This window comes from Sinohyriopsis cumingii, chromosome 4 (assembly GCF_028554795.1).
Source record: "Sinohyriopsis cumingii isolate HCF-2022 chromosome 4, ASM2855479v2, whole genome shotgun sequence".
Classification (NCBI taxonomy): domain Eukaryota; kingdom Metazoa; phylum Mollusca; class Bivalvia; order Unionida; family Unionidae; genus Sinohyriopsis; species Sinohyriopsis cumingii.
The window spans coordinates 31875993-31901544 of NC_142964.1; the positions used below are offsets into that span (position 1 = coordinate 31875993).

General features: G+C 37.0%; 1 protein-coding gene across 15 annotated transcripts in view; it reads left to right on the forward strand.

The window, feature by feature from the left end:
• Positions 1–25552, forward strand: part of LOC149800884 (uncharacterized) — a 67083-nt gene that overhangs the window by 15744 nt on the left and 25787 nt on the right. For 8 of the 15 annotated variants that reach the window (XM_089954910.1, XM_089954911.1, XM_089954917.1 and 5 more), the window contains exons 2-9: positions 1395–1458; positions 3123–3158; positions 4859–5041; positions 16187–16249; positions 19517–19585; positions 22703–22768; positions 23358–23423; positions 24349–24417. In XM_089954910.1, the coding sequence (XP_089811036.1) occupies positions 1419–1458; positions 3123–3158; positions 4859–5041; positions 16187–16249; positions 19517–19585; positions 22703–22768; positions 23358–23423; positions 24349–24417 (592 nt within the window). In that variant the 5' untranslated portion in view covers positions 1395–1418. Of the gene's footprint in view, positions 1–1394; positions 1459–2286; positions 2336–2357; positions 2475–2567; positions 2755–2792; positions 2907–3120; positions 3159–4858; positions 5042–16186; positions 16250–19516; positions 19586–22702; positions 22769–23357; positions 23424–24348; positions 24418–25552 lie in introns of those variants that run through there. The other 7 variants (XM_089954912.1, XM_089954913.1, XM_089954919.1 and 4 more) reach the window with 7 other exon arrangements.

Sequence of the window (25552 nt, forward strand, 5' to 3'; positions counted from 1 at the left end):
CGCTCATGACGATTACGTTCTGGCTGAATTAGCCCCGTAAAACTGTATTTGGAAAGTTTAATCTTCCCTAACATCAGCAACTATGATTGTTGGTTTACAGATGTTATTAAAAATAGAAATTTATTATGACGACAAACTTGATTCGATATTAATGAATACAACTTGTGACTTCCATAGTATAGGGCCTACCTATTCGAATATTCAACATAATTGTGCGTAAGCTGGACCAGTTTTATTCTACCACGAATAGGCAAATTTATACATCACATATTTGTGGTTTTTGTTAACATGAAATAGTCACTAGACTAGCTATTATACAAAACATTTGAAAATCGTGATGTAATTGAAAATTGATATTCTGCGCGTTTTCTCGGTGGTTATCGTGTCTGGCTTGCGACTTAGAAAGTGCTGGTTCGAATCTTGTCAAACAAGACCGGGTCGGCTAACGTTATAGGTACTTGAGCAAGGCACTTTTGATCCGTTACCTGGGCACTGTAACCTACATGGTCGCTGGGCCATTGAAAATACATCAGGGACAAAAGGAGTTGGCTTTATTTGCTTGTGGCTATCTTATTGGCAAGTTAAATAAATTTGGGAAAATTTAAAATTTGCGGAATGGGAGGAAGTTTATTCAGGGATAAAATGACGGACAGACGAATGGATAACAGACGAATGGACTGATCTGCAACTCGGTCCAGAATTCTTGGTTACTTGAATCTGCTTTCGCATCTTGTATGAAACACTGCTCGTTTAGCAAGAGTATATACCCGAACGAAATGACACATGTAGTGTATTGGAATAATGGGAACTTTTAGTGATAATAAGGGTCTAATTTGTACATTTTAGTCCCTCGTTACACAATCGCATACCTTATTAGCTTGCTCGCCTCAAGAGTGCAGTGGCACGGGTCAGAAAGACTTAGATACCATCCAGTCTAGGTTATATTGCTTAACATATTTTGAAATCCTACAACTCTACTGAAGTTCAACCTGGATTTGCCCTAGAATGCAGCAAATGAAAGCGAGTTCCATGATAGTTTCTCCACTATAGTCCGACTTCGACACGGGTTCAAAATGATACGAACTTGGTTGTCTAATTTGTTTTGCGATCAGTACGACTGAAATGTGATAAGTGATTCAATATCTGGGTAAAATGTGAAAGTAGATGAACCGCTTTTCGTTGTAATGCTAGATTAGTTTTCGTTTTCAAAGACTGCATAGTCGGCGATACATCATTAGATTAAATGTTATGCACCATCTTGGATGTCTGTTTTGACGCAACTTTATAGAATATTAGAATTATGCACATTTATAAAACTAGTACTTCAGATAACAGTATGCAAAAACAAGCATATGACGGTTCTAATTACATTAATTGTAATCTTTTAATTGCAGTGACTCTCGTTTTGGACGCACAAAATGAAGCTGACATTCGTATTTGCGATGCTGGTATGCACAGGTAAGGTTTGTAGAACACGACCTCCTTGAATCGAAGCGTAAGAGAATTACATGCTAATGCGAAGCGGTACGATGCCTTCCATTTTATTCCAGGTTGAAGACATACTGAATCGTCAGAAGACCTTATTTCCTGAAATGTAACCTCGAGTCATCATGTCCGAAGTTGAAGTACTGTGTATTGCGAATCTTGAGTTTTCAGGATTGCTTGCTTTTTTGTGGCGACATGATAAAACCTCGCACCCGCAGAATATGATTGATCAATGTTTATCTGATGCGGTCAACACAAATCTTGTATATTTACGAATTTAGGAAGGGTGGTATTGTCCACACACAATGTTTTCTTGTGATAGACGTCATACTGGCCGTTACATCAAATGCAATAATTTTCACGTAATAAAACCTCGTTTCCACTGTTAGACAAAAAGGAGCTTCAAAAACAAATTTTATGAAAGTGATTTTAAATTAATCTCTGGTTCTTATCGACTTGTTATACTTAAGATCAATTTACCCTGAATTTACATTATCCAATATATTTGCAATGTCTGGAGACAATTTAAAGACACCTCGTGTTGAACTAGTCGTATGTAATCATTGCTGTTTTTGACAAACCATAATTTCTCAGATTGTGGGGGCCCTGAGTGGCCGAGTGGTCTAAAGCGCACTCCGTTACGGATCATTGCCATCTCACCTGTCTGCGTGGGTTCGAGTCTCGGATTCAGCCAATGTGGGAATGTGAGAAAGCTTGCCAGTAGCTTCTCGTGGGTCGGTTCTTTCCGGGGGTTTCTCGGGTTCTTCCTCCACCATTAATACTAGCCGCCATGTATAGCCTATCGTGTGCTGAAAAATGGCGTTAAACCCTCCAACAACTTTTAATCGAGGCTGATAATTGATTACTAGTTTCAATCGAATCTTATTACTGATTTTTTTAATCGAGACTTATTGATTAATCTTTTTAATCTAACATTAAGATAGCTATCATTCTGGCTAGTATGAGTTTACTTGAACCTGGTCTTTTGGGTAAACCAAGCATTGTAATACAATGATTGTTAACTTTTTATATCACATGACCAAGATTGAGACACCCAGTCTGGAAACCTTTTTCCCGTAAAAATGGCGCTATTTTAATATGTACTTATTCAAGACTCGGCTATAGCCTTTCATTATAAGACAGGAAAAGCGTTGAAATAATGACCACATTACACACGAACAGGGACATGAATAAGTGTGAAATGCAAAGCAGCCGATACGTAGAAGGAATGTTCCGTGACCTACTGCAGAATTCGTTCCGATAAGTTGAAGGAATGTTACTTAATATTTTAATGCAAAATTAATTCCAGGAAACAACGTTTATTTAAACAGTACATGTACAGAAACAGGTTGATTGTATAGGTTGCATGTACAAGACGAAAAAAGTAACGTCACATTTAGATACATAGACGAAACCTCTCGGTAACTGGCTTTTCTGCGTCGCACAATTACCCCAAACGGTCGACACTTTTCAAACGATTGCAACAAATCACTATTTATGCAACATTTGCAGCTCGCGCTTGTTCTTTACATTGTATGCTTAAATGAAATGCTTGATATACTTTTCTACTCTTCTGACGGCAAGAACTTGCATATTTTATTGTCGAAGTTCATATCATGTCCCTGTTTCTCTTTCAGGAAAGACAACTGCTACGACCGAGCCCACAATGACAAGTAAGTACATTTCGCAATTGCAAACGTCTCCCGGAGTTAAAATTAAACTATTCGTGATTGATAAAATGAAAACTCGCATAGTCGCATAGTGATATGCATCTATTGTTTAGATTCAGATTTGTTTTCTGTAAGATTGTTTTTATGTGCTCCAGGACCTTAAAAGAATGTTCCAGTGTTATTGTTGTAGCTTAACTGTCTGCTGGCCTGTCTTTTAGAGAAGATCGACCACAATGGGTCACATCGCAACCGCTGAAATTAGTGACTTTAGTTCGATCCGCTTTCTTTTAGATTCCAGACTAAGTACGGGCGAATAGTTGTAAAGCAATAATCTTTGCCTTTGCTTTTCGCCTCAATTTGGTGGAATAGATTTTACGTCTGCGTAGCTTTGTTTTATTCCATCAATTTTAATCCGTCTGTCTTTCAGTCAGCTAAGGCAACTATCAAGACGGATCGTACTACAATTGAAAGTACGTGTTCAGCGAGTTACCAGGAAAGTTTAGTTGTTTCATTGTTTACGTGTTAGATGTGATTTCTTAGTTTCATACATGCTGAATTAGATAGGAGTATAACATTCAAAATTATTACCTAGACGTGTTATTCCTATTAAATTAAATTTTTGTCGCAGTGACAGTGCAAATTAGACGTTTTGAAAACCTGACATTGTATTTGCTTGGCCACCACTGTTATATATCGTGTTTACCAGAGACATAGTTCATATTATAATTAATAGAACATTTATCCTTTAATCACGACATATCTAAAGTTTCGGATCGAATTAAGTCCGAGAATTCGATAATTTGAAATGATGTCCATCGAATTCGTATCAAATATTGTACTGATAGGGATAAACTGGAAAGCAAAATGTCCTGGAAAATGGACATTTCATCTATATTCTGGGACACAAAATGCATATGCCCTTTTAACTGTAACAGTCTTGTCCATCTTACCTGCCACTTGTTATTACAATCACAGGCATTCGAGCTGGTTTAATATATTCATCGTAACCAGAATACTTTACGCTATGTTGAAAATATAACTTTCTATCACTATCAAATATGGTTTTGTCTTGATTTATGCAATCACTTAAATGCTTTCAGTTTGTGTTCGTGGTATACATTTTCATTTTCGAGTCGTCACGATGCACAGAACTGCCAGTATCGTATATTAAGGTACTATTTTTACAAACTGAAACGAAGAACATTACCTTAACATTTATATTCACATTGCATCGGCACGTATAAATATTAGCTACGGTACACGGACTAGAGTACTAACGTCAATGTCGTATTCACCCGGAAATGTAGCACCCGATGCAAATTTGGCTACAAACTATATTCCATTATGGAATTTCAGTTCGCGTTTGCGAGTTTGTCACCAGCTCTGAACCTGGCTAAAATATTCTTTGAGCACTGTAATAAATAAATAAATAAATATATATATATATATCACACACAACTTGAATGCCTCGGTCGATTTTATTTCCAACTACAAGTATTATGGTCCTATTGAATGCCCCGAATCCCTTATTTTGGCTATGTGTATATATATATATATGTATGTATGTAAGTGTGTAGCAGTGTATATATATGAAATTAAGTTTAAAATGCAAAGCAAGGGATGCATAGAAAATAAGTTCCTTCATGACCTAATACAGAATTGTCTAGGAAAAAACATTTTACAGTATGTGCGAAATTTTTTAGATTTAAGGACCACGGCGCCAGGATGTGTGCATGGGCAAACGCACCCCCACCCTAACGACTGCCAACATTTCTACATTTGCTATAGAGGCTGGTTCGCTCTTGAAACCTGTGATTTTGGTAGCGTATATAGCAGGGCCGTTCGACATTGTGTATCTCTCGACTCGCCAGACAATGACTGCAAAAGTAAGTTCACGCATTTTTACTATCCGTTTTAGATAGTCTGAAATCCGTATCTGCTTGGAGGGCAAGAGGAGTATGCACAGCAGACTGTGCAAGGCTTGTGCACACCATAACAATACACCTATTGGGTGTGATGCCGTTAGCAGTGTTGGGAGGGTTGGTCGAAAAGGGATATCGCTGAATGCGGCGAACTTGGATTCTAGACAAATACTTTACGGTGACTTTTCTCCCCAGGTGTACTTCGAAAATAATTACAATGACAAGATCAATTCTGGGTTCTCTTCATATCGTAGACAAGTGCAAAAAGAGACAAAATGTTAAAATAAGAATTCAGCGTTTCTGCTTGGAACATGCAAATGATAAAGTAGTGCGTAGCCTGAAACAAGTTTGTAATAAACCAACCTGTAAAAATGAAGCCTTGTGTTGATGTTCCCTGCATACACAAACCGTGCCCCTACAGGTTTATTTTAATTTCGCAGACATTTTATGTTCACTCTTGTTCATAGGAACTGTTCCTGAATGCTTTTATATAACACTCCTACGCCATTCTCCAATATTCCTTAGCGTTTTACGATCTTGGGCAATAATTAACGGACTCGTTACTTTTTGAAAATGGTCCTTGTTCAGTTTAATCATGTCATGATCCCGCTATTATTGGCAATGACTTTGGTAAATGAAAAATACAAATGTATTTGACATCACACAACTTCATTGCCTCGGTCGATTTTATTTCAAAGTACAAATATTGTGGTCATTTTGAATGCTACGAATCCCTTATTTTGGCTAGTCAAATACATTTAACCTACTGTTGAAAATGCATCCAAATATTTTTTACTAGAGGTCGTATATAATTTAACATTATCAAAATTAAGAAACAAAGTTTCAATGGTGCCCCGAGTCAATGAATCTGATGCAGGATTTTTGTTAGTGAGGATTCAAGTTACAAAATTCATCACCTTTTCTTTACTATTTACTCCTAATTGTTAAGACGTGTTTGGTTTAAATATTTTATCCTACAAAACCAAATTTGTTTCCAGCAAACTGGTAGGTTCCACTTTGTTTCTTGTACGAGTAGTTGGGTTTATTTTCCTTCATTTTGGTTCCGAAGGATTATCTCGAGAAAGTTGTATTTTTCATTGCCATATTGCTTGTCTTTTTTCTTGTCTGTAGATACCTTTTGTTGTATCTTGTACATTATTGCCAATGTAAAATAGAGGACTCTTCATTAGTTCTGAACTTCTGGGCTAATCTAATTTTTTCTGCATAGTTAAAAGTCATAACATTGTTGAAGTGAACCAGATGAGGCAGATATCATGGTGGCAGTGGTCAATGGCGCTTGTTTTCACAAATCACCGACATTCCAGCTGTCCACGTGGGTATGCGAGAAAGTTTGCCAGTAGTTTCCCGTGGGTTGGAGGGTCTTCCCTGGGTTCTCCACCAAATAAACTGGCGCCATGTATGGCCAGTCATGTTCTGAATAATGGCATAGTCCATAAAAACGACACAACGCATCGAAAACGTAGAGGATGGTAAATGCTCCCGAGACCTCAATAGTTGCCACAGAAAACCGAAGGATTGAAAGTAAATTGAAACTTGATCTTTGCATATGCGTGACGAGGTTTGGACAGCGTTTTTTTGCAACAAAGTAATGCAGATTTCGTAATGAGGTTCCGTCTTCCAAGTTTTGCATTCAGGTCGTTGTTGAGCGTATTCGGTGAATGCATTTCTACTTTTCGCATCTGAAATCTAAGCTGGTAGTCATTTCGACAAGAAAACATGCTTTCGCTATTAAATCAAATTGGGAGGAGGAAAATTGGATGTATGTGTAGTTAAATTACGAAACATGCCAAGTTAAAGATTTCACTAGAGTCGTGCAAAACCAGATGTTTTTAAAACCTTTTATCCGAATTGGCTTATTTCAGCAATCGTACTACGAGCCACTTAGCAACGTTCTTAAAATTACCTCCTTTTAAGAAACTATACGTTTGGATCGGAAACAAATGGACTGAAACGGTCAAATTATGCACACTAAATCAAAATTACAGGATAAAATAGAGACGGAATCCGACAGAATAGAAACCCCAAAATCGATTAGTTTTTTCTGATGGGGATTGTTAGTAGCATGATTTTGGACTTCACCACTTGGGCTCATTTTACAAAGACAACAAAGGTCTCTAATATCCCACCAACATGAATCGGTCGATACTTCTTGCATGAACACAACGACGACAATATTTTGTTCTAAAAGAAATGCAGCCTAAATAGCACTGTTCTCATAAAAATCGGATAAAAAAATATGCCTTTTGGCCATTATTTAAAAAAGCCCAATATTTTTTTTCTGAAATGGTCATTTTGCCTCTTTCATAGAGGACAGCGACCAAACCACTGACCTTTAGACCTTTGTGTCCATTTGAGGACGTTAAAGCAAACAATTTGGTTAAAGTATTTTCAAATTTAATTCTGTATGCTATCAATTGTTACACATCTAAAACTAAAGGTTAATATTTTAAACGTATACCTTTCCGCTTGCAACAGATTTCACTTTTCAAAGTTTTATATATTTGAGCATACACTGTAAAACAGAACATCTCATTTACAATGCACATTTATTCAAGGGTAAAGACTTGATCTTTTTCGATGAATGTTGAATGATTAACAAACTTAAGTTTGGTAGCAATATCTATGTGCTTAATGTTACGATACACTGGAAAATGTGTCGCTTTCCTGACTTGCCAATTTGCAAGGTTGCCGGAAACAGCCTTCCACCTTCGACGTCGACATCTGCAGATATAAATGTATACAACCACGCGGTCTCTATTTCATTATCGTTTTTGGATCTGTTTCGATTAGCTCGTTAACATAAAGCTGTATGCATCCTGTATTCATACTGTTAATCTTTGAAAGTTATGATGTGCATGCCAATTAGTACCACACATTTGAACCACTCACCGCAACTATTTTTTCTTGTATTGGTTTTGTTCATGCATTGGCTCGAAACCACACCAGATATTGTATTTCATCTACAATACCGAACTTGAGTGACGCGATGCATATTCAAAAATACTTATTGCACAAACATGTGACTTGTATTCCATACTCGTGACTGTTTAAATGTTGCGTTTAAAATTAACTTGTTAGATCACGTTTGAATTGGTAAGCACGATGGTTTGGTGCATACATTGTTAGACATCAGTTGTTGTTAGTAGTCAAGATAGCCAAAGATATATGCACTATCATGGAAATAGTGGCCATACAGGCCGTCACTCGAAGCTGCTAGTACCACTTTCTGAAATGGGGACATTTTAGAATGGTTGCTGGATACGAATCAATTCTTATGGATTTTATTCTGGCTAAACACTACTGGAATCGGGTCTGTTGCCATTTATATCCATTTATAATCTGTTTTTCCAAGAATGTCAGTGGTCATAAAGACCTCCGACCTAATGTTACGAATGCATCCAAATGTGTTGCTGGCGACCATATACAACTTAATAACAATACGCAGTTGTATTCTTTTTGAAAAAAACTCGTTGGTTGTCTGATTGCCAACAGCATATAAATTGCTTCATTCGTTTCTTAATGTGATGAATTTATACTGAAACTCAAAATTATATTAAATTCATTTAATTTAGTGCGAGCTCGAAGTCTAGTTGACATTTCCCGTCAACCTTACTTTCCATTTCATTTGAGTTTGGAAAGTAATGCCTCGTATTGCAATATCTTCGTTTGCATTTTATTTACCAGGGTATGCCTGTTGGTGTTCCTTGTACCTGGATGTTTATGGATAATCCTTGTAAGAGCTAGGACTAGAGATAATTAGTGACTTCTCCCATTGAATTTCCATGCTTAAAGTCGGTTATATTGTTAAAATGCAAATAAACGATACGTCAACTAAGGAGATTAAATATCACGAGATCCCATCCCCCAAAACATCCACTGAATGAAAGGATTGAAAACTAAATTTTTGTCCATGTTAAGATTTTGTATCTTTTATTTCCTTAGTATTCCCCATTTGCAATGGAGCAATGCAACGCTGCCTCGTAATGGGAAAAATGGAGTCTCGTAATGCAATTTTGGCTTTAGGTCCGTGCTGGGCATAGTTTTATGCACGTTTCTCTTTATTGTCTTTGATAGTCTATTTATACGTAACACGTTGCTTTCCTGCTCAAATAACGGGGAGAAGGCGGAGTAATTTATGCCAAGCTGAAATATTTAAACGACAAATTTAAACCGAAAGTTTATCATTTGGTTTTTATGATAAGGTGGCATACAGTTGACAAGATTTAGCAATCGAGACCATCACTCTACCATCCACTTCGGAACGTTTTTTTTATCTTTGTATACGTTTCAATAAGAAAGAAATGGACTGAACATGTCCCATTTAGAACGTCATATACTGTTTCCTCAACAAGATTACAAAATGAAATCAAGGACATTGAAACTGATAACTCTTTAGTGGTAAGTTTTTCCTAATCACTCGCATGGCTGGCAGTTCTGATAGATTTTGCCTGCTTCTGAGCGATTTGATACAATTATAAAAGTAGTTAATCATAGGTGGGTTTTATCGTATTTGAGATGAGTTGATGCATGCAAATCGTAACGAAAAGCGTTGCAAACTGAACACCTCCAAATTTACTTGAGCGTACAAAATTCCAACCAATCACTTGTTAGAGAAAACGGCGATTCGTAACTTTTTTCATTGTTCACTCATAACGTAGTCGGTGGACATTTCTCAAGGGTTTATATTTTATATTTTGTATATATCTGGACAACAGTTCATTTCGTTAGCAGGCATGATTGTGGGTTGCAGCCATATAAGCATGTTTTACCAAGACAAAATAGTGTTTACTCCCGCCTATCACAAACGGTTGATTCATCTTGCACACTTACTGAAAAGCAAGCGTTCTAAAACTTATGCAGCTCTCGCTTAGACTTCACCTGTTCTACAAAAATGTACTTCGGCTATATAACTGCATTCTTCACAAGGTCTACGGAGTTCAAAGTTACGAAAAGTAGCATTGTTCTAACTAAACCCAAACATTCGAGAACGTTGAAACAAGAAATTTGCTTGAATTTTAAACGTATTTGAGTTTTAATCATCGCTATGATGACAACACCTCTTCAGGCGGAACTGGTACAACTTTTGGTGTGCAGTGAAACGAGGACCCATGAAATTTGACTGTCTTGTGACAATTTGCTGTTCTATACGACATGGGAGACTCGTTCAGACGGTAACACGTTGAATGTTCGACAATTTTTTACAACTCCTGGGCTCTGATAAAAAAAAAACTTTGCAGTGATTTTCAAAGTACTTATCCCTTCCGAGTGCCTAAAGAAACTAACATATCTGTGCGCTAATTACACATTCGTGGTTACGTTGAGTTTAGCTCTAGGTTATCTTGCCCTATATTAATGTTACACCTGAAATTAAGTTCCATGAGGGAATACATCTTAACAAGACGGAATTCTTATCATGTAAGTTAATATAAACCACCTTCACATTTCAATGACAGAGTTAAATTTTCTGTTGCAAGTTTCACATGCCCTGTTGTCAGATTCGTCAACCTAGATTGTAAGCGTTTCTATTGACACTACACAATTGCAGCAAATGGTCACTGTGATGAACATTATACATTTAACAAACTTACGTTAAGCATTTGTGAGCTCGTGACCGGATTTTCTGCACCCTGTAGTCATATTTCATACAAAGACGAAAGTTGATTCTCCTCCAAAGCTTCAACCCATTACCAGAATACAATAATGCAAAGAGCACATCTAAAGCATTTGCATGTTGGGCCTAGGCTATTTTTATGCTGGAAGGAAAGGTCAACTGGTCTTATGCAGCACGAAAGGTCGATTATTCTATTGTATGAATTTCATGTACACTTTCAAATTTCTGAGAAGACCACTATGACAACCACCAAACGTAAGGTCTTACTACTTTTAATCAATTGAATATAAGATAAATGTGGTCGAATCTTTTGATTTTACTTTTCCGATCAAGTTTCAGCTTTAGCGCGAAAATTGTGCGTATGCACTTTCTAGGATACATACTGCAACGGCTTGATCACGTTAAATTTACGCAACTAACCCTTTAGGTCATTCGTTATTACAACAATAGCGTGACAGCACAAAGTTTGTATATACATCCCTTTCAACAATCAACATTTAATTATAAGTAATGTATAAATTTTCCATTCTTCTCTGAACCATCAATCCTATAATATATTGATACTTCCAATGAAATATTTCAAATAAAGGTCATTTTTGGGGAAAAATAAGTAACAATTCGTATCAGATAGTGCTGTGCACGTAAACACATGACTTAATATGTAAACAAATGTTCTGTTAATATAGCCATCTATTAAGACGAAAGCGACAAATTTCGTTTCTATTTCAAAAGGGACAAAGGTAATATTCCTAACATATCAAAAGCATTTAAAGCAAGAAACGTTAGAAATTCGTTGCAGATTACATTTATGTTGAGTTAAAGTGGAGTGCGCACAGTTGTGCATGTGCCACATTTTTCTGACTGCACCGCAGCCTGCTAATTGTTCCTGGGAAAGTGAATGGTGCCACCTCCCCCAGGCTTTTATAGGGATTCAAGGAACCCTGATAGTTTGGCCTCAATCTGTGGGTCCATAACAGGTCCCATATAGTTGAATGGTTGGCTGTCATTAGTGGGAAGGAGAATTCGGGAACGCCCCTGGTTGCTTCACATCGCTGGTTTCTTGTTGCATTTGCCTGGTGTTTCTTGGTTGTTTTTTAATAGCATTTTCAGAATTTAATACCAAGTGCAGGATTGTTTTAGAAAATGGACACTACGGTGAAGAGCATAGATGAAATATTACATTGAACCAACGGGCAGACAGCCGCCACCGTTCAGTTTCGTACGTGTTTATGGTGAACCGCATTTCTACCCTCACAAATGCCAATTGTACTATCTTTGCTACAATGCTTGTTGCTTATTGAAAACTGTACTTCTGACCTTGTATATAGCAGGTCTTCTAAGCAATTCGTATCTCCAACATCTCCAGACAATGAGTGAGACAGTAAGTAGAGCTACATTTATTTTAAGTACGTATTATACTTTTCGCTGTTAAACACAATCGTCATATGCTTACCCTTAAAAAAAATGGTATTAACACCTGCCTCGCTGGCGCTCAGCATTAAACGGTTAGTGTTAGAACTGGTCGGCCTGGTGTCTGGATAATGACTGGGTGGGACATCATGCTGCATATCTGCGGCATGATGTCTGTGCTAGACATCGCTATAAACTGCCACACTGCAGACATTGTAGTAATGACTGAAAAAATTGTTAGCTACGTTAAAATAAAAATCAATTGCTCACATGCCTGTATGGAAAAAAAACTTAATGAAAGGAGGCAGGTAATCATCAGTGTTTTTTTTGGTATAAGTTTATTCTAGAATGATGTAATGATGTGCATCTCGATTAGTGCCACATCTTTGCATTAAAACTCACCCTGACCTACATTTAATATTTTACTGACTTCGACCAAGACCTCGTTTGCCCATTGCTAGGAGATGCATCATGACAAGTACCAAACACTTATAACAAACTTTTAAGCCACCTTGACTCAAATATCTTGCTTTAATCCTTATGGTTAAGTCTTTTTTGACTCTACCATGCAAAAATATTAAATTGCTGGATACATTTCTATTAGTACACCTGTACAAAAGAATAAAACGGAGTTACATTTCACAATTTAATTTCTCAGGCACTGTTCAATCTCAAATCGTGAAAAGAGGTGCGTCTTATAGTACCACACCAATGTAAGAAAAGCACATATAGCCTACATTATCATTCACTAGCTCGGTCAGGTATTGCGTTGAGTCGATAGATACTTGATCTTTATGTTAAGTTCTTTTGCAACATTGACATAAATAATAATAATAATAATGAGGACTTTATATAGCGCCTAATCTTTAGAAGATCTAAGCACTTTACAACATTAGACAACACTATAAGATAAGAAATATAATATTATTACAAAAACAAACATGAAATTAGAAAAAAAAATTAAAAAATAAAATACATGCTAAGAATATTTCAGGTAGGAAACATTAGGTCTTTAAGTTTGTTCTTGCAGTCGAAATTGAGTTTTGAGAGCCCTCTTAAATGTTGATCACTGTCTTTGTCTAAGTTCAGTGGGCAATTCATTCCACGTTGCTGAGCCCTGGTATGCAAAAGATCGCTGTCCATATGACTTTGTTTTCATAGTGGAATAATGAGTATACGATTGTCAGAAGAGGAGCGTAAGTATCTTGCTGGTGTGTACACATGGGTGAGGTCATATAGGTATGTTGGACTAGAGTTCGACAGTGAAATGTAGCACAGAGAACGAATTGTTTGATTCTGGATCGAATGGATAGCCAGCAAGATACTTACGCTCCTCTTCTGACAATCGTATACTCATTATTCCCACTGTACCCCACGTACAGAGCAGCCGGGAGATGTGCTCTGATCGTGGTACTCTTAAGTATGATCCGAGCAGCTGTGTTTTGAACTTTTTGAAGTTTCTGGAGTAGATATTGAGATGAACCAGACAGAATTGAGTTACAATAGTCCAGTCTTGAAAGTACTAATTAACACGCGTGTTTTAGTGGCATCAACTGAAAGATATTTGCGAATTGAGCTGATGCGTCTCAGCTCAAGATATGCAGCCTTGCATATGTTCATGACATGTTGGTGCAATGTGAGTACTGTCCAGAGTAACACCTAGGTTTCATACTGATTGTGTGAATTTAATGTTGGCGTTGCTGATATTTATTGTTTGAGGTAAATGATGTGAATGAGAAAGTCTGTGCTGTGATCAGAATGGCCTCACTTTTATGATCATTCATCTGCAGCATGTTACAAGTCAAACATGATTTCACATCAGAAATGCACCTCTCTACACCTTGGATGGTAGCATCAACTTTAGTTGGGTGGCTAGATTTCTATGTTTGGGTGTCGTCAGCGTACAATTGGTGAGACACTGGATGATGATCTATGACACTTGAGAGCGGCTGAGTGTACAGAATGAAGAGAACAGGTCCAAGAACAGACCCCTGTGGAACACCACAGTATAGATCAACTAGGCTGGAGTGTATTCCATTTGCAGATACAATTTGTGTCCTGTTGACCAAGTAGGACTTCACCACAGTAAGGCTGTATCATGAATGTCAAATACATGCTGGAGACGGTGAAGTAATATATCATGGTCTATTGTGTCAAATGCTGCAGACAAATCAAGGAGGGTGAGGACTGTGATCTTTCCACTATCCAAAGCAGAGAGAATGTCATTAATTACTTTTAGAATAGTTTCAGTACTGTGGCAAGGGAGATATGCAGATTGTACATTGTTAAAAAGACTGTTTGAATTCAATGAGATACAAGCTGGAATAGAAAAATCTTTTCTAAGATTTTTTATATGAATGGGAGATCAGAAACTGGGCGGTAGTTTAAATCGTTATGGTCTAGTGTTGGTTTCTTCAGCAGAGGCTTTACGATGGCAGTTTTGAAAAATGATGGTAATTCCCCAGATGAGAGAGGTATTAATAACATCAGTTAGTGAAGGCAATACTGGATCTAAGCACTCAAGCAGCAGTGATGTTGGAATTGGATCAAGTTCACATGACTTTGGTGCACTGTTCATCACGATTGTACGTACGAAATCCATAGACGGGTTCAAATGCTGCTAATGGTTGCCGCTCAAATTCTGTATCCCAACTGTATGGTGACGAGTCAATTGAAATTGTAGTGTCAGGCTTATCTCTAATGGTTTGTACTTTGTCACGGAAGAAATTTGCAAACATGTCCGGAAGGTCGACTGGAGAGAAAGTAGTTGGAAATGGTATTGATTTGTTTCTTGACATTAGCTTGTTAGTAATCTCGAAGAGCTCTTTGCAGCTGGAACTTTCCATGATCTTAGTAGTGCAGTGGGCTGATTTCGCTGCATGGACTAAATTTGTGACATTCTTCTTAGCGACTTCATAGATTTGCTTATGAATAGTGAGTCTGGTGGAAAGCCAGAGCCTCTCAGCTTTACGGCGGTCTCTTTTAGCAGTGCGAAGCTGGTCCCTAACACTGCTATACCATGGAAAACACTTTTGAATTGATACTCTGCACTAGGTAGCTGGGGCATGTTTGTCAAGTAATGAACGCAGACACTTATCGAGTTGTTCTGCGGTAGGAGGTAAACAAGTTGTTAGGTTAGCTTTGATGTCGTGCATTAGTTTGGTTCTATTTATCATACGGAGGTTTCTCTTAGTAGCAGATAAAGGTGGAGGGTTAGGGACTGGTACGTCAAGATCGCATATAATGCAGAGGTGATCTGATGCAAGGTCATGGGATACCAGGAAGGCCCGTAGAATAATGGAATAATGAAATTTGGTGAAGGTTATATATTAAAAATTGCAGCATTTTAGAGTGAGAAAGAAGTGTCCCCTATGTTTAATGGACCATTTACATTGTGGAAATTGTTAAAATCATGAAATATAGTTGACTGTATTTGAATTATTACTATGTTACAACCAAGTTCACGGTGACCTAAAGTTTGTTTTACTGACATGGTGAACGCGTTTATCTCGTGACTGTTTCCTTCCCTATATACAGCTCTTTATGACCAGTGGAGTGGAGCAGGAATAGGAGTTTATTCATGGCTAACTTTCCATATTAATAACTTTACACTGTACATCACCAGCTTACCTCGCCAGCATAAGACTGTATTGTATATGTAAGCTGGGTATAGTAGTAAGACTAGAGGATATTATGCTTTCTATGCGAGGTTTCTCCTGTAGTGCCCAATACAGGCAAGTACTATTGTATGAACTATGATAAAACCCAATGACTTACAGCCAATCAAATAGTTTATATGGGTGCACAATAATAGCTTAGCAGATAGTAAGCCAATGACTAGGTCATGATTGGTTACTCTTACCATTGTTGCTTACTGTGCACTGAATATTTTTTTTTCCATTTAAACCTTCATTAATTTTGCTTCTAAAATATTGCTTCACTTTGTGATAATTGCTGTCTTTCGTATGGTAATTATCCTAATGTTTTTCGTAATATTACATACTGGTAATGGAGAATGTTAAAAGATGCACAAATTTGATCTAATCCGTGTTCTTTCATATTTACAGGAAAAAATAAGAACGTGCAACGTATTAAGAAAACGACCAAAGCGGCCTCAACAACCACAGAAGGTAACGATAGAAATGACAAATTTAATGTACGGACAAATTTTCTTTTTTAAATGTGTTCTCTGCTGTCAGTAACGCTCCAGTGGCCTGGTGGTTAGAGCGTCTACACCTTTCCATGTTTTTCGACCTCTCTGGTGGCCTAGTGGTTACAGAGTCGGCCTCGGATGCGGGAGGTCGTCGGTTCGATCCCTGGCCGAGTTATTCCAAAGACTTACAAAAACACAACAGGTGCTTCGCTTGGCGCTCAGCATTAAGAGGTTAGTGTTAGGACTGGTCAGTCTGGTGTCGGGATAATGTGACTGGGTGGGTCATCATACTACATGTCAACAGCATGATGGACCAGTACTAGACATCACTTTAAACTACCAGACTGCAGACATCGTAGCGATATGACTGAAAATTGTTAAAACTACGTTAAAAATCCAAATCAGACACACTATTCGCAAGAACGCAACGTTATATCGTACTAATGCAAAACTACAGCGTTATTAAACCATAGCATTTTAAAATTGAATAATGTTGTCTGAGGTCACAAAGTTGTACCGCAAGGAAAAGAAAGAATTGTTTAAAAATTCGTCAGGTAGTTAATCTTGTTCATACTGAGGTGTACACCTTGGTGAGGAAAGGATGCACTACTTTTCCATCCCAATTGGTGAAATTTAGGGTTTAATTCCGAACGTGTTGACTTGTACAAAGGAGCTCACTGTAGGCCTATTCCTGTTGTATTGAGATTCAGGTTTAGGATTCTGCTTTGGAAGATTGCAAATAATAAGGGGAGAGGGAACATTACATTTATGCGAAGCTCAAAACTGAAAAGCAGCCAATGATAAGCGGAAACATTCTTTTGGTGTTGTAGTGATAGAAAGTTTTTAGACGTATCTTCAGGAACCGCGTTTTCCAATCAACCACACACGTCAATATTACATGCTCGTTTTTTAATTCGAAAAAGGGTTTGATATACTCACAAGTGTCGTGGTATGCTGCCGATTACAAGATTTCTTTTTCCTTTCATAGGTAAAAGTTAACAGCATCCCTTTGAAACCTGTAATTTTTCAAACATTTTCGTCCGTCAAAAACCACCAGCTGCTGTGTGTGATACGTTTACCTTTGTTTGCAAATATTTATCACTTTTATCCTCAGATTTACTAAACATATATTATTCCTCAGAAATATTAATACAGTTTGAAAGTTCCCCCAATTACACATCCTACATACAAATATTTTCTTAGAAAATGACATTGCGTACCATAATTTTTGAAACTGCAGCTGAAATCTTCCTGGATGATACGGGGTTTTAGATTATATTTTTAAGGTTCCTGCGCCCAGAACTTAGCACTTTGTGGCATTAGAAAACTCGTTTGAAGTTCGAATGTTGCAGTAGTTGTTACGGTTCATGACCTGGATATAGCTGTGTTGTAATTTTAGGGTTAACTGGCTCATGGTAGAAACCATCCAGTTTCATTAAATCCAGGTAGGCACTAGTTTAGGTGTCTTAACAATCACGTTTTGTCCAAACATGTGGGCATTTCTAAGCAAACATGTGGGCATTTCTAAGCACATATTTAATCTTGGCACGACTAGAGTTTGTCTGTATTTCTAAAACTTTCGATACAAGGTTTCAGCGGCTGAGCACTTATCATGTTTGATGCAATTTACTAACCAGCTTGATCTCAGCAATGAATGTCAGAATTTTATCCGAAATATTGTGAACATAAAATAAAGCTCATTTATCGGCGTCAGGTACCTTGAATGACCCATCCCTACTAAGGTATTCAACCCATTATCTGCAGCAGCAAAAGCAGCTGTTTTCACTATGACTGCATTTCTTAAAATTACAAATGTATGTTTTAAATATCCTATATAGAATATCAGTAAATAATTCCCAATATTTTATAATTAAAGTATTATTGAAAATATCGTGTCGTAAAAGCAATTCCAGGCAGGGTGTGTGATATGTAATCCGATTGAACATTGTATCGAATGCCTGCTCAGCCATGTAAGAATATGCAGTTATGTAAAAAAGTAAGAGTAGACGCAAAACATGTTATGTACCAGGCGTCCATGTTATATTAAAGGAAATGAAACTTCATTTTGTTGTATGAAATACATAATTGTAATCCATATTGTACTCTAGGTTGTTTGTATTTATATCTCTAAACTGGTTCGCAGACAAGATGGTGTACAAGCATTGCAAATATTATTACAAGTGAGTAATGACTTTTAGTAGTGACTAAAACTACCACATTAAGAGAAATTCATATCACAACAATTGATGAATCAGCAGATATGGTATGACCGATAATTTCTTAGCAATAAGATTTGACTTTTTTGACAAATTCTAGTTTGATTTTGTAAACGCTACATGTGAACACTAACCTCGACAGGTCCAGGTGTGATCATACCCTCTGCCCCGAGATTAATGGTGATTTGAAATGCTCGGCAGGTGACACGTAAAAACGTTGGTATTCTTTAAATTAGTAAACTCAAATTGGCGATAACCTTGCCTGCTAAATACGCATAATCATTTCAGAATGACGCATTGAAAAGTAGGCCTCTGTTCACCTCGTACGAGTAGACTTTTTCATGGCACATACTGATGTATCTAACAGTCGTAAACTTTGCTGTTGCAACCAAGAGTATCACCAATGTTTTATGTACTGTTTACTTTCTGCAAATTGTTCGAAAACTAGTTCGGTTCTGTTAAAATCATGAAACATAATAGTTGAATGTATTTGAATTAGTACAACAGTTGCAACCAAGATCACGGTGACCTAAATTTGTTTTACTGACATGTTCAATGTGTGTATCTCGTGACTGCATACATGTTTCCGTCCTATATACATCCCTTTTCGACCAGTGGCGTGGAGAAGGAATAGGAGTTTACTCATGGCTTCTTTCCATATTAATAACTATATACTGTATACCATAAGATTACCCTCGTCAGCTTAACAATGTATTGTATGTGAACAAGTATAAGAATTGGACAACTGAACTGCATGTTTATTTTGATCATAATAGCTATGATTCCAAAGCTAATAAGACTTGCTTACTATGGGAGCACAATGAGTTTTTAAAGTAGATCAAGTGAATTAGTTATCGTTAAAATTCTTCATTAATTTTCCTTATAAAATATTGCTTCTCATTTACAAATTTGTGAGGTAATTTTCCTAGTGTTTTATTCATATTTTTATCGTTACATACTTGTAAGGAAGAATAGGTTTGTAACTTGTAAATGCCTGGTCTAATCGCAGTGCCCTTACATATTTACAGGGAATGACATTGAAATGCAACAACTTGAGATAAGAACTACCAGAGAGAAACCACCAACGCCCAAAATAGGTAACGATAGAAATAACACATTTAATGTCATGGGAAGATTTACTAGCCATATGCTCTCTGCTGCCAAAAACACGATATACAGCATTAAGGCAAAACAGGATAATTGAATCCTAATATACTGAAATTGTGTAATGAGGAAACCTAGGTATAGCAAGGAGGGTAAAACTATTTTTAAAGAGGTATACTTAAAGTTTTTACACTTCAATATTCGGTGAGACGTACACCTCGGAGTGAAGTAAATAAAATGCGTTATTTTTCACTCCCAAATAGTAAAAATTGGGATTTAAATGATTCGACACTTTTGCACGTGCAAAGGAGGTCACGATAGAGCATTGAACTGGGCTCGCGTCAAAAGGATACATTTAATATTTTCCTGAACTTTTGTTGAAAGGAATAAAACCTCGTGTCAAATTGTAAATTGTAGCAGCCTTAAAATGATCAGTTATCTGAATTGGGTAAACTTTCATTGTCTGAGTAGGGAGTGTTAATTCGCGGTCCGTTCATTCGGGTAAGATTGCTTAGACATTTGTGTTGGTTAACAAATGTTTCCCTCGAATACGTTCCTCAAACACAATACGTTAGGTATATTAGACTGCTACTTCACGAACACAGCTCTACTAAAAGACGATACTTGTTTTATCCGATCCATTTCAAATAGGGCAGAAACTCTTTCCCATTGCCTCTAATTGGCACCTCCAGGTGACGCTACTTTTTAGCTTTGTTTCTGTACAGAGCAAGCTTAGTACAGTTCATATTCCGATTATCCCATCATGAGGACCTCTTCCTTGAAATAGTTTATACGGGTATCTTGGTGATAGCTCCGTTTGCCTATCTGCGTCGTTTGCATCTTATCAGTACTATACCAAGATTTCAACGAGAAATATCATTTTAGCCAGGATTTTTGAGCGGCTGGTACTGGTGATTGCCCGACCTTATATATCGCTAGCACCCTGTCGGACAACACACCGTTAATATCAGCTGTCACATCCGGCTATCGTACACTTAAGATCTCCAGTGCCTACCTATAATATTGTTAAATCATGAAATATAGTTGACTGTATTTGAATTATTACTATACTGTTACAACCAAGGTCACGGTGACTTAAAGTTTGTTTTACTGACATGGTGAATGCGTTTATCTCGCGACTATATAGATGTTTCCTTTCCTATATACAGCTCTTTATGACCAGTGGAGTGGAGCAGGAATAGGAGTTTATTCATGGCTAACTTTCCATATTAATGACTTTACACTGTAAATCACTAGCTTACCTCGTCAGCTTAAGACTGTATTGTATATATAAGCTGGGTATAGTAGTAAGACTAGTGGATATTATGCTTTCTATGCGAGGCTTTGGCCGTAGTGCCCAACAAAGGCAAGTACTATTGTATGAACTATGTTTATAGTAGTTGTATCAGCTATCACTCCAAAGCTGCTACAACCCAAAGCTGCTACAACCCAATGACTTCCAGCCAATCAGATACGGTTTATATGGTTGCACAATAATAGCTTTTAAAGCAGGTAGAGACTCGAACCCACGCAGACAGGTGATATGGCAGTGATCCGTAACGGAGAGCGCTTTAGACCACTCGGCCACTCGGGGCCCCCAGTTTACATGTACAAATTAGCCTACTTGTAGACATGTTCCTGTTGTATTTATCGCTTCAGGTTTTGGATTCTGTATTGGACAAACATGCAGATTTGTTCCTGTGAGGCAAATATATTTAATTTCTATTAACGCGAATAGGATTGCAGATGATAATAATAAGGGGAGAGGGAACATTACTTTTATGCGAAGCTCAAAACTGAAAAACAGGCGATGGTAAGCGGAAACTCATTTGGTGTTGTAGTGATAGAAAGTTTTTAGATAGTTTCATTCATATCTTTAGGAGTCACGATTTCCAATCGACCAGACAAATCGATATTACATGATCGTTTTTTTTGATTCGAAAAAGGATTGAATATATCCAAACGTGTCGTGGTATGCTGCGATTGGAATCCTTCATCCTTTCAAAGAAAAATGTTAACAGCATCCCTTTTGAAACCTGTTTGTTTTTAAAAATTCTGTCAAAAAATAGCAGCTGCTGTGATACGTTTGCCTTTGTTTTAAAATTTGTTTTATCCTCAGATTTACTAAACAAATTAGATTCTTCAGAAATATTAAGACAATCTGAAAGTTTCCCAATTACACTTCCAACATAAAAATATTTTCTTCGCAAATGACATTGCGTACAATATTTTTGACACGCTTCAGCTGAAATGCCTTCTGGATATTTTTGGTAAAAACTTTGGTATTCTTTAATGAGTAATCTCAAATTGGCGATAACCTTGCCTGCTAAATACGCATAATCATTATTTCAAAATGCAACATTGAAAAGATTTATCTATTGAAAAGTAGGCCTCTGTTCACCTCGTTCGAATCGACTTTTTCATGGCACATACTGATGTATCTAACAGTCGTAAACTTTGCTGTTGCAACCAGGACTGTCACCTGTTTCATGTACTGTTTACTTTCTGCAAATTGTTCGAAAACTAGTTCGGTTCTGTTAAGATCATGAAACATAAGTTGAATGTATTTGAAATAGTACAATAGTTGCAACCAAGATCACGGTGACCTAAATTGTTTTAATGAAATGTTAAATGTGTTTAGCTCGTGACTGCATACATGTTTTCCTTCCTATATACATCCCCTTACGACCAGTGGCGTGGAGAAGGAATAGGAGTTTACTCGTGGCTTCTTTCCATATTAATAACTATATACTGTATATCATGAGATTACCTTCGTCAGCTTAACAATGTATTGTATGTGAACAAGTATAAGAATTGGACAACTGAACTGCATGCTTATTTTGATCATAATAGCTATGATTCCAAAGCTAATAAGACTTGCTTTCTATGAATGCACACTAACAGTTTTTAAAGTAGATCAAGTGAATGATTAGTTATCGTTAAAATTCTTCATTAATTATCCTTCTAAAATGTTGCTTCTCATTAACAAATTTGTGAGGTAATTTTCCTAGTGTTTTATTCGTATTTTTATCGTTACACACTTGTAAGGAAGAATAGGTTTGTAATTTGTAAAAGCCTGGTCTAATCGCAGTGCCCTTACATATTTACAGGGAATGACATTGAAATGCAACAAATTGAGATAAGAACTACCAGAAAGAATCCACCGCCCAAAATAGGTAACAAATTTGAAGTCATGGGAAGATTTTCTAGCTATATGCTATCTGCTGGCAATAATGCAACGATATATAGCATTAAGGCAAAACAGATTTATTGAATCATAATATACTGAAATTGTGTAAGGTAGCTGCTAGTACGATGTTTGTAAGTCTTTGTATATGTCCCAAGGAGGGTAAAACTATTTTTAAAAAGGTATACTTAAGTCTATATACTTCAGTATTCGGTGAGACGTACGCCTCGGGTTGAATTAAACAAATGCGCTACTTTTAACTTTCAAATAGTAAAAATTGGGATTTAAATATAAATACGGTTTATATGGGTGTACAATAATTACTTCTAAAGCGGATAGTAAGCCAATGACTAGGTCATGATTGGTTACTCTTACCATTGTTATTTACTGTGCACTGAATATTTTCTTTTCCATTCAAACTTTAAATTTGCTTTTATAATATTGCTTCACTTTGATACATTGCTGTCTTTCGTATGGTAATTGTCCTAATGTTTTTCTTTTATTACATACTTTTAAGGGATAAGATCTTTAAAGTTGCAATATATTTATCTAATCCATGTGTTCTTCCATATTTACAGGAAAAAATAAGAAAACGCAACGTATTAAGAAAACAACCAAAGCGGCCCCAGCAACGACCACTAAAGGTAAGGATAGAAATAACAAATTTGATATAAGGGTGTTTTTTCTCCCCCCAATGTGCTCTATTGGCAATAACGCAACAATATTATAATATTAATGCAAAACTACAGCATTATTAAACCATAACATCTTTGAAATTGAATGCTGTCTGAGGTGACACAATTGTGGCAGTTAGAAAACTCATTTGAAGTTCGAATGTTGCAGTCGTTGTTATGGTTCCTGACCTGGATAAAGCTGTGTTGTAATTTTAGGGCTATCTGGTTCGTGGTACAAGCCATCCAGTTTCATTAAATCCAGGTAGGCACTAGTTTAGGTGTCTTAAACGTTTTGTCCAAATCTGTGGACATTTCTAAGCATACATTTAATCTTGGCACGACTCGAGTTTGTATTTCCAAAACATTCTATACAAGATTTCAGCGGGTAAGCACTTTTTTTTATCATGCTTGCAATTTACTCACCAACTATATGTAAGCACTGATTGTCAGCATTTTGTCCGAAATATTGTCAACATAGAAATCTCATTTCAAGGCGTCGGGTACCTTGAATTACTCATGAACTGCTCGTCCCTACTACGGTATTCAACCCATTATCCGCAGTGGCAAAAGCAGCTGTTTTCACTATGACTGCATTTCTTAAAATTACAAATGCAGGTTTTAAATAGCCTATATAGTATATCAGTAAATAATTCCCGATATTTTATAATTAAAGTATTAATAAAAATATCGCGTCGTAAATCATGAGATTCCCCTGGGCAGCGTAACAATGTGGTTCATATAATTTTCCTTCCGAAATATTGCTTCTCGTTGACAATTTTGTATAATAATTTTCCTTGTGTTTTATTCGTAGTTTTATCATTACAGATTTATAAGGAAGAATATCTTAGTAACTTGTAAAATCCTGGTATAATCCTGAGCCCTTCCATATTTACAGGGAATGACATTAAGATGCAGCAAATTGAGATAACAACTATGACAGGGACACCATCAACGACCCATATAGGTAACAATAGAACTAACAAATTTAGTGTCGTGGGAAGATTTTCTAGCCATGTGCTATCTACTTGCAATAACGCAACGATACATAGCATTAAGGCAAAACAGTGTATTGAACCATAATATACTGAATTGAGTAATGAGGAACCATACGTCTCCCATGGAGGCGAAAAGTATTTTTAAAAGATATCCTTAAGTTTCACTTGAATGAATATTCGGTGAGATGTACACCTCGGGGAGAAGTAAATAAAGATGCACTACTTTTTACTCCCAAATAGTAAAACTTGATTTAAATTATTCCAAACACTTTTCACGTTCAAAGTAGGTCACCGCAGACATGATCCTGTTGAGTTTAGGTCTCCGGGTTCTGCATTAGCAGAACATTGAGCCGGGCTCACGTCAAGCAAACACATTTAATATTTTCCTAAACGTTTGTTGAAAGGAATAAAACCTTGTCAAATTGTAAATTGTAGCAGCCTTTAAATGACCAGTTATCTGAATTGGGTAAACTTTCATTGTTTAAGTAGGGAACGTTAACTCGCGGTCCGTTCATTCGGGTAAGATTGCTTAGACATTTGTGTTCGGTAAACACATCTTTCCCTCGAATACGTTCCTCAAACACAATACGTTAGGTATATTAGACAGCTACTTCACGATCACAGCTCTACTAACAGAGTATACTTGTTTTATCCGATCTTTCAAATAGGGAAGTAACACTTGCCCGTTGCCTCCACTTGGCACCTTCAGGTCTCGCTACTTTTTAACGTTGTCTGTACAGGGCACACTTAGCACCTTTATATTTCGATTATCTCGGCATGAAGTTTCTTTTTAATAATCCATACGGGTATCTTGGTGATAGATCAGTTCGTCAATTACGGCTGTTAATTTGGAATGCAACTGGAAATCTGAGGCCAATTATCGATTTGAATAGCCTCAACAGATGCATTGCACCTCAACAAATTTCAGATGGAGACTGCGAGGTCAATCCGTCTCTCCATCAGGAAGGACAAGCATGCGGGCAGTCTCGACCTGGCTTGCACATACTTTCACGTCCAAATCCACCCCGTATCCCGGAAGTTTCTCCGTTTTGGTTACCTACGACACAACCCATCAATATACATTTCTTCCCTCTGGCCTCTACA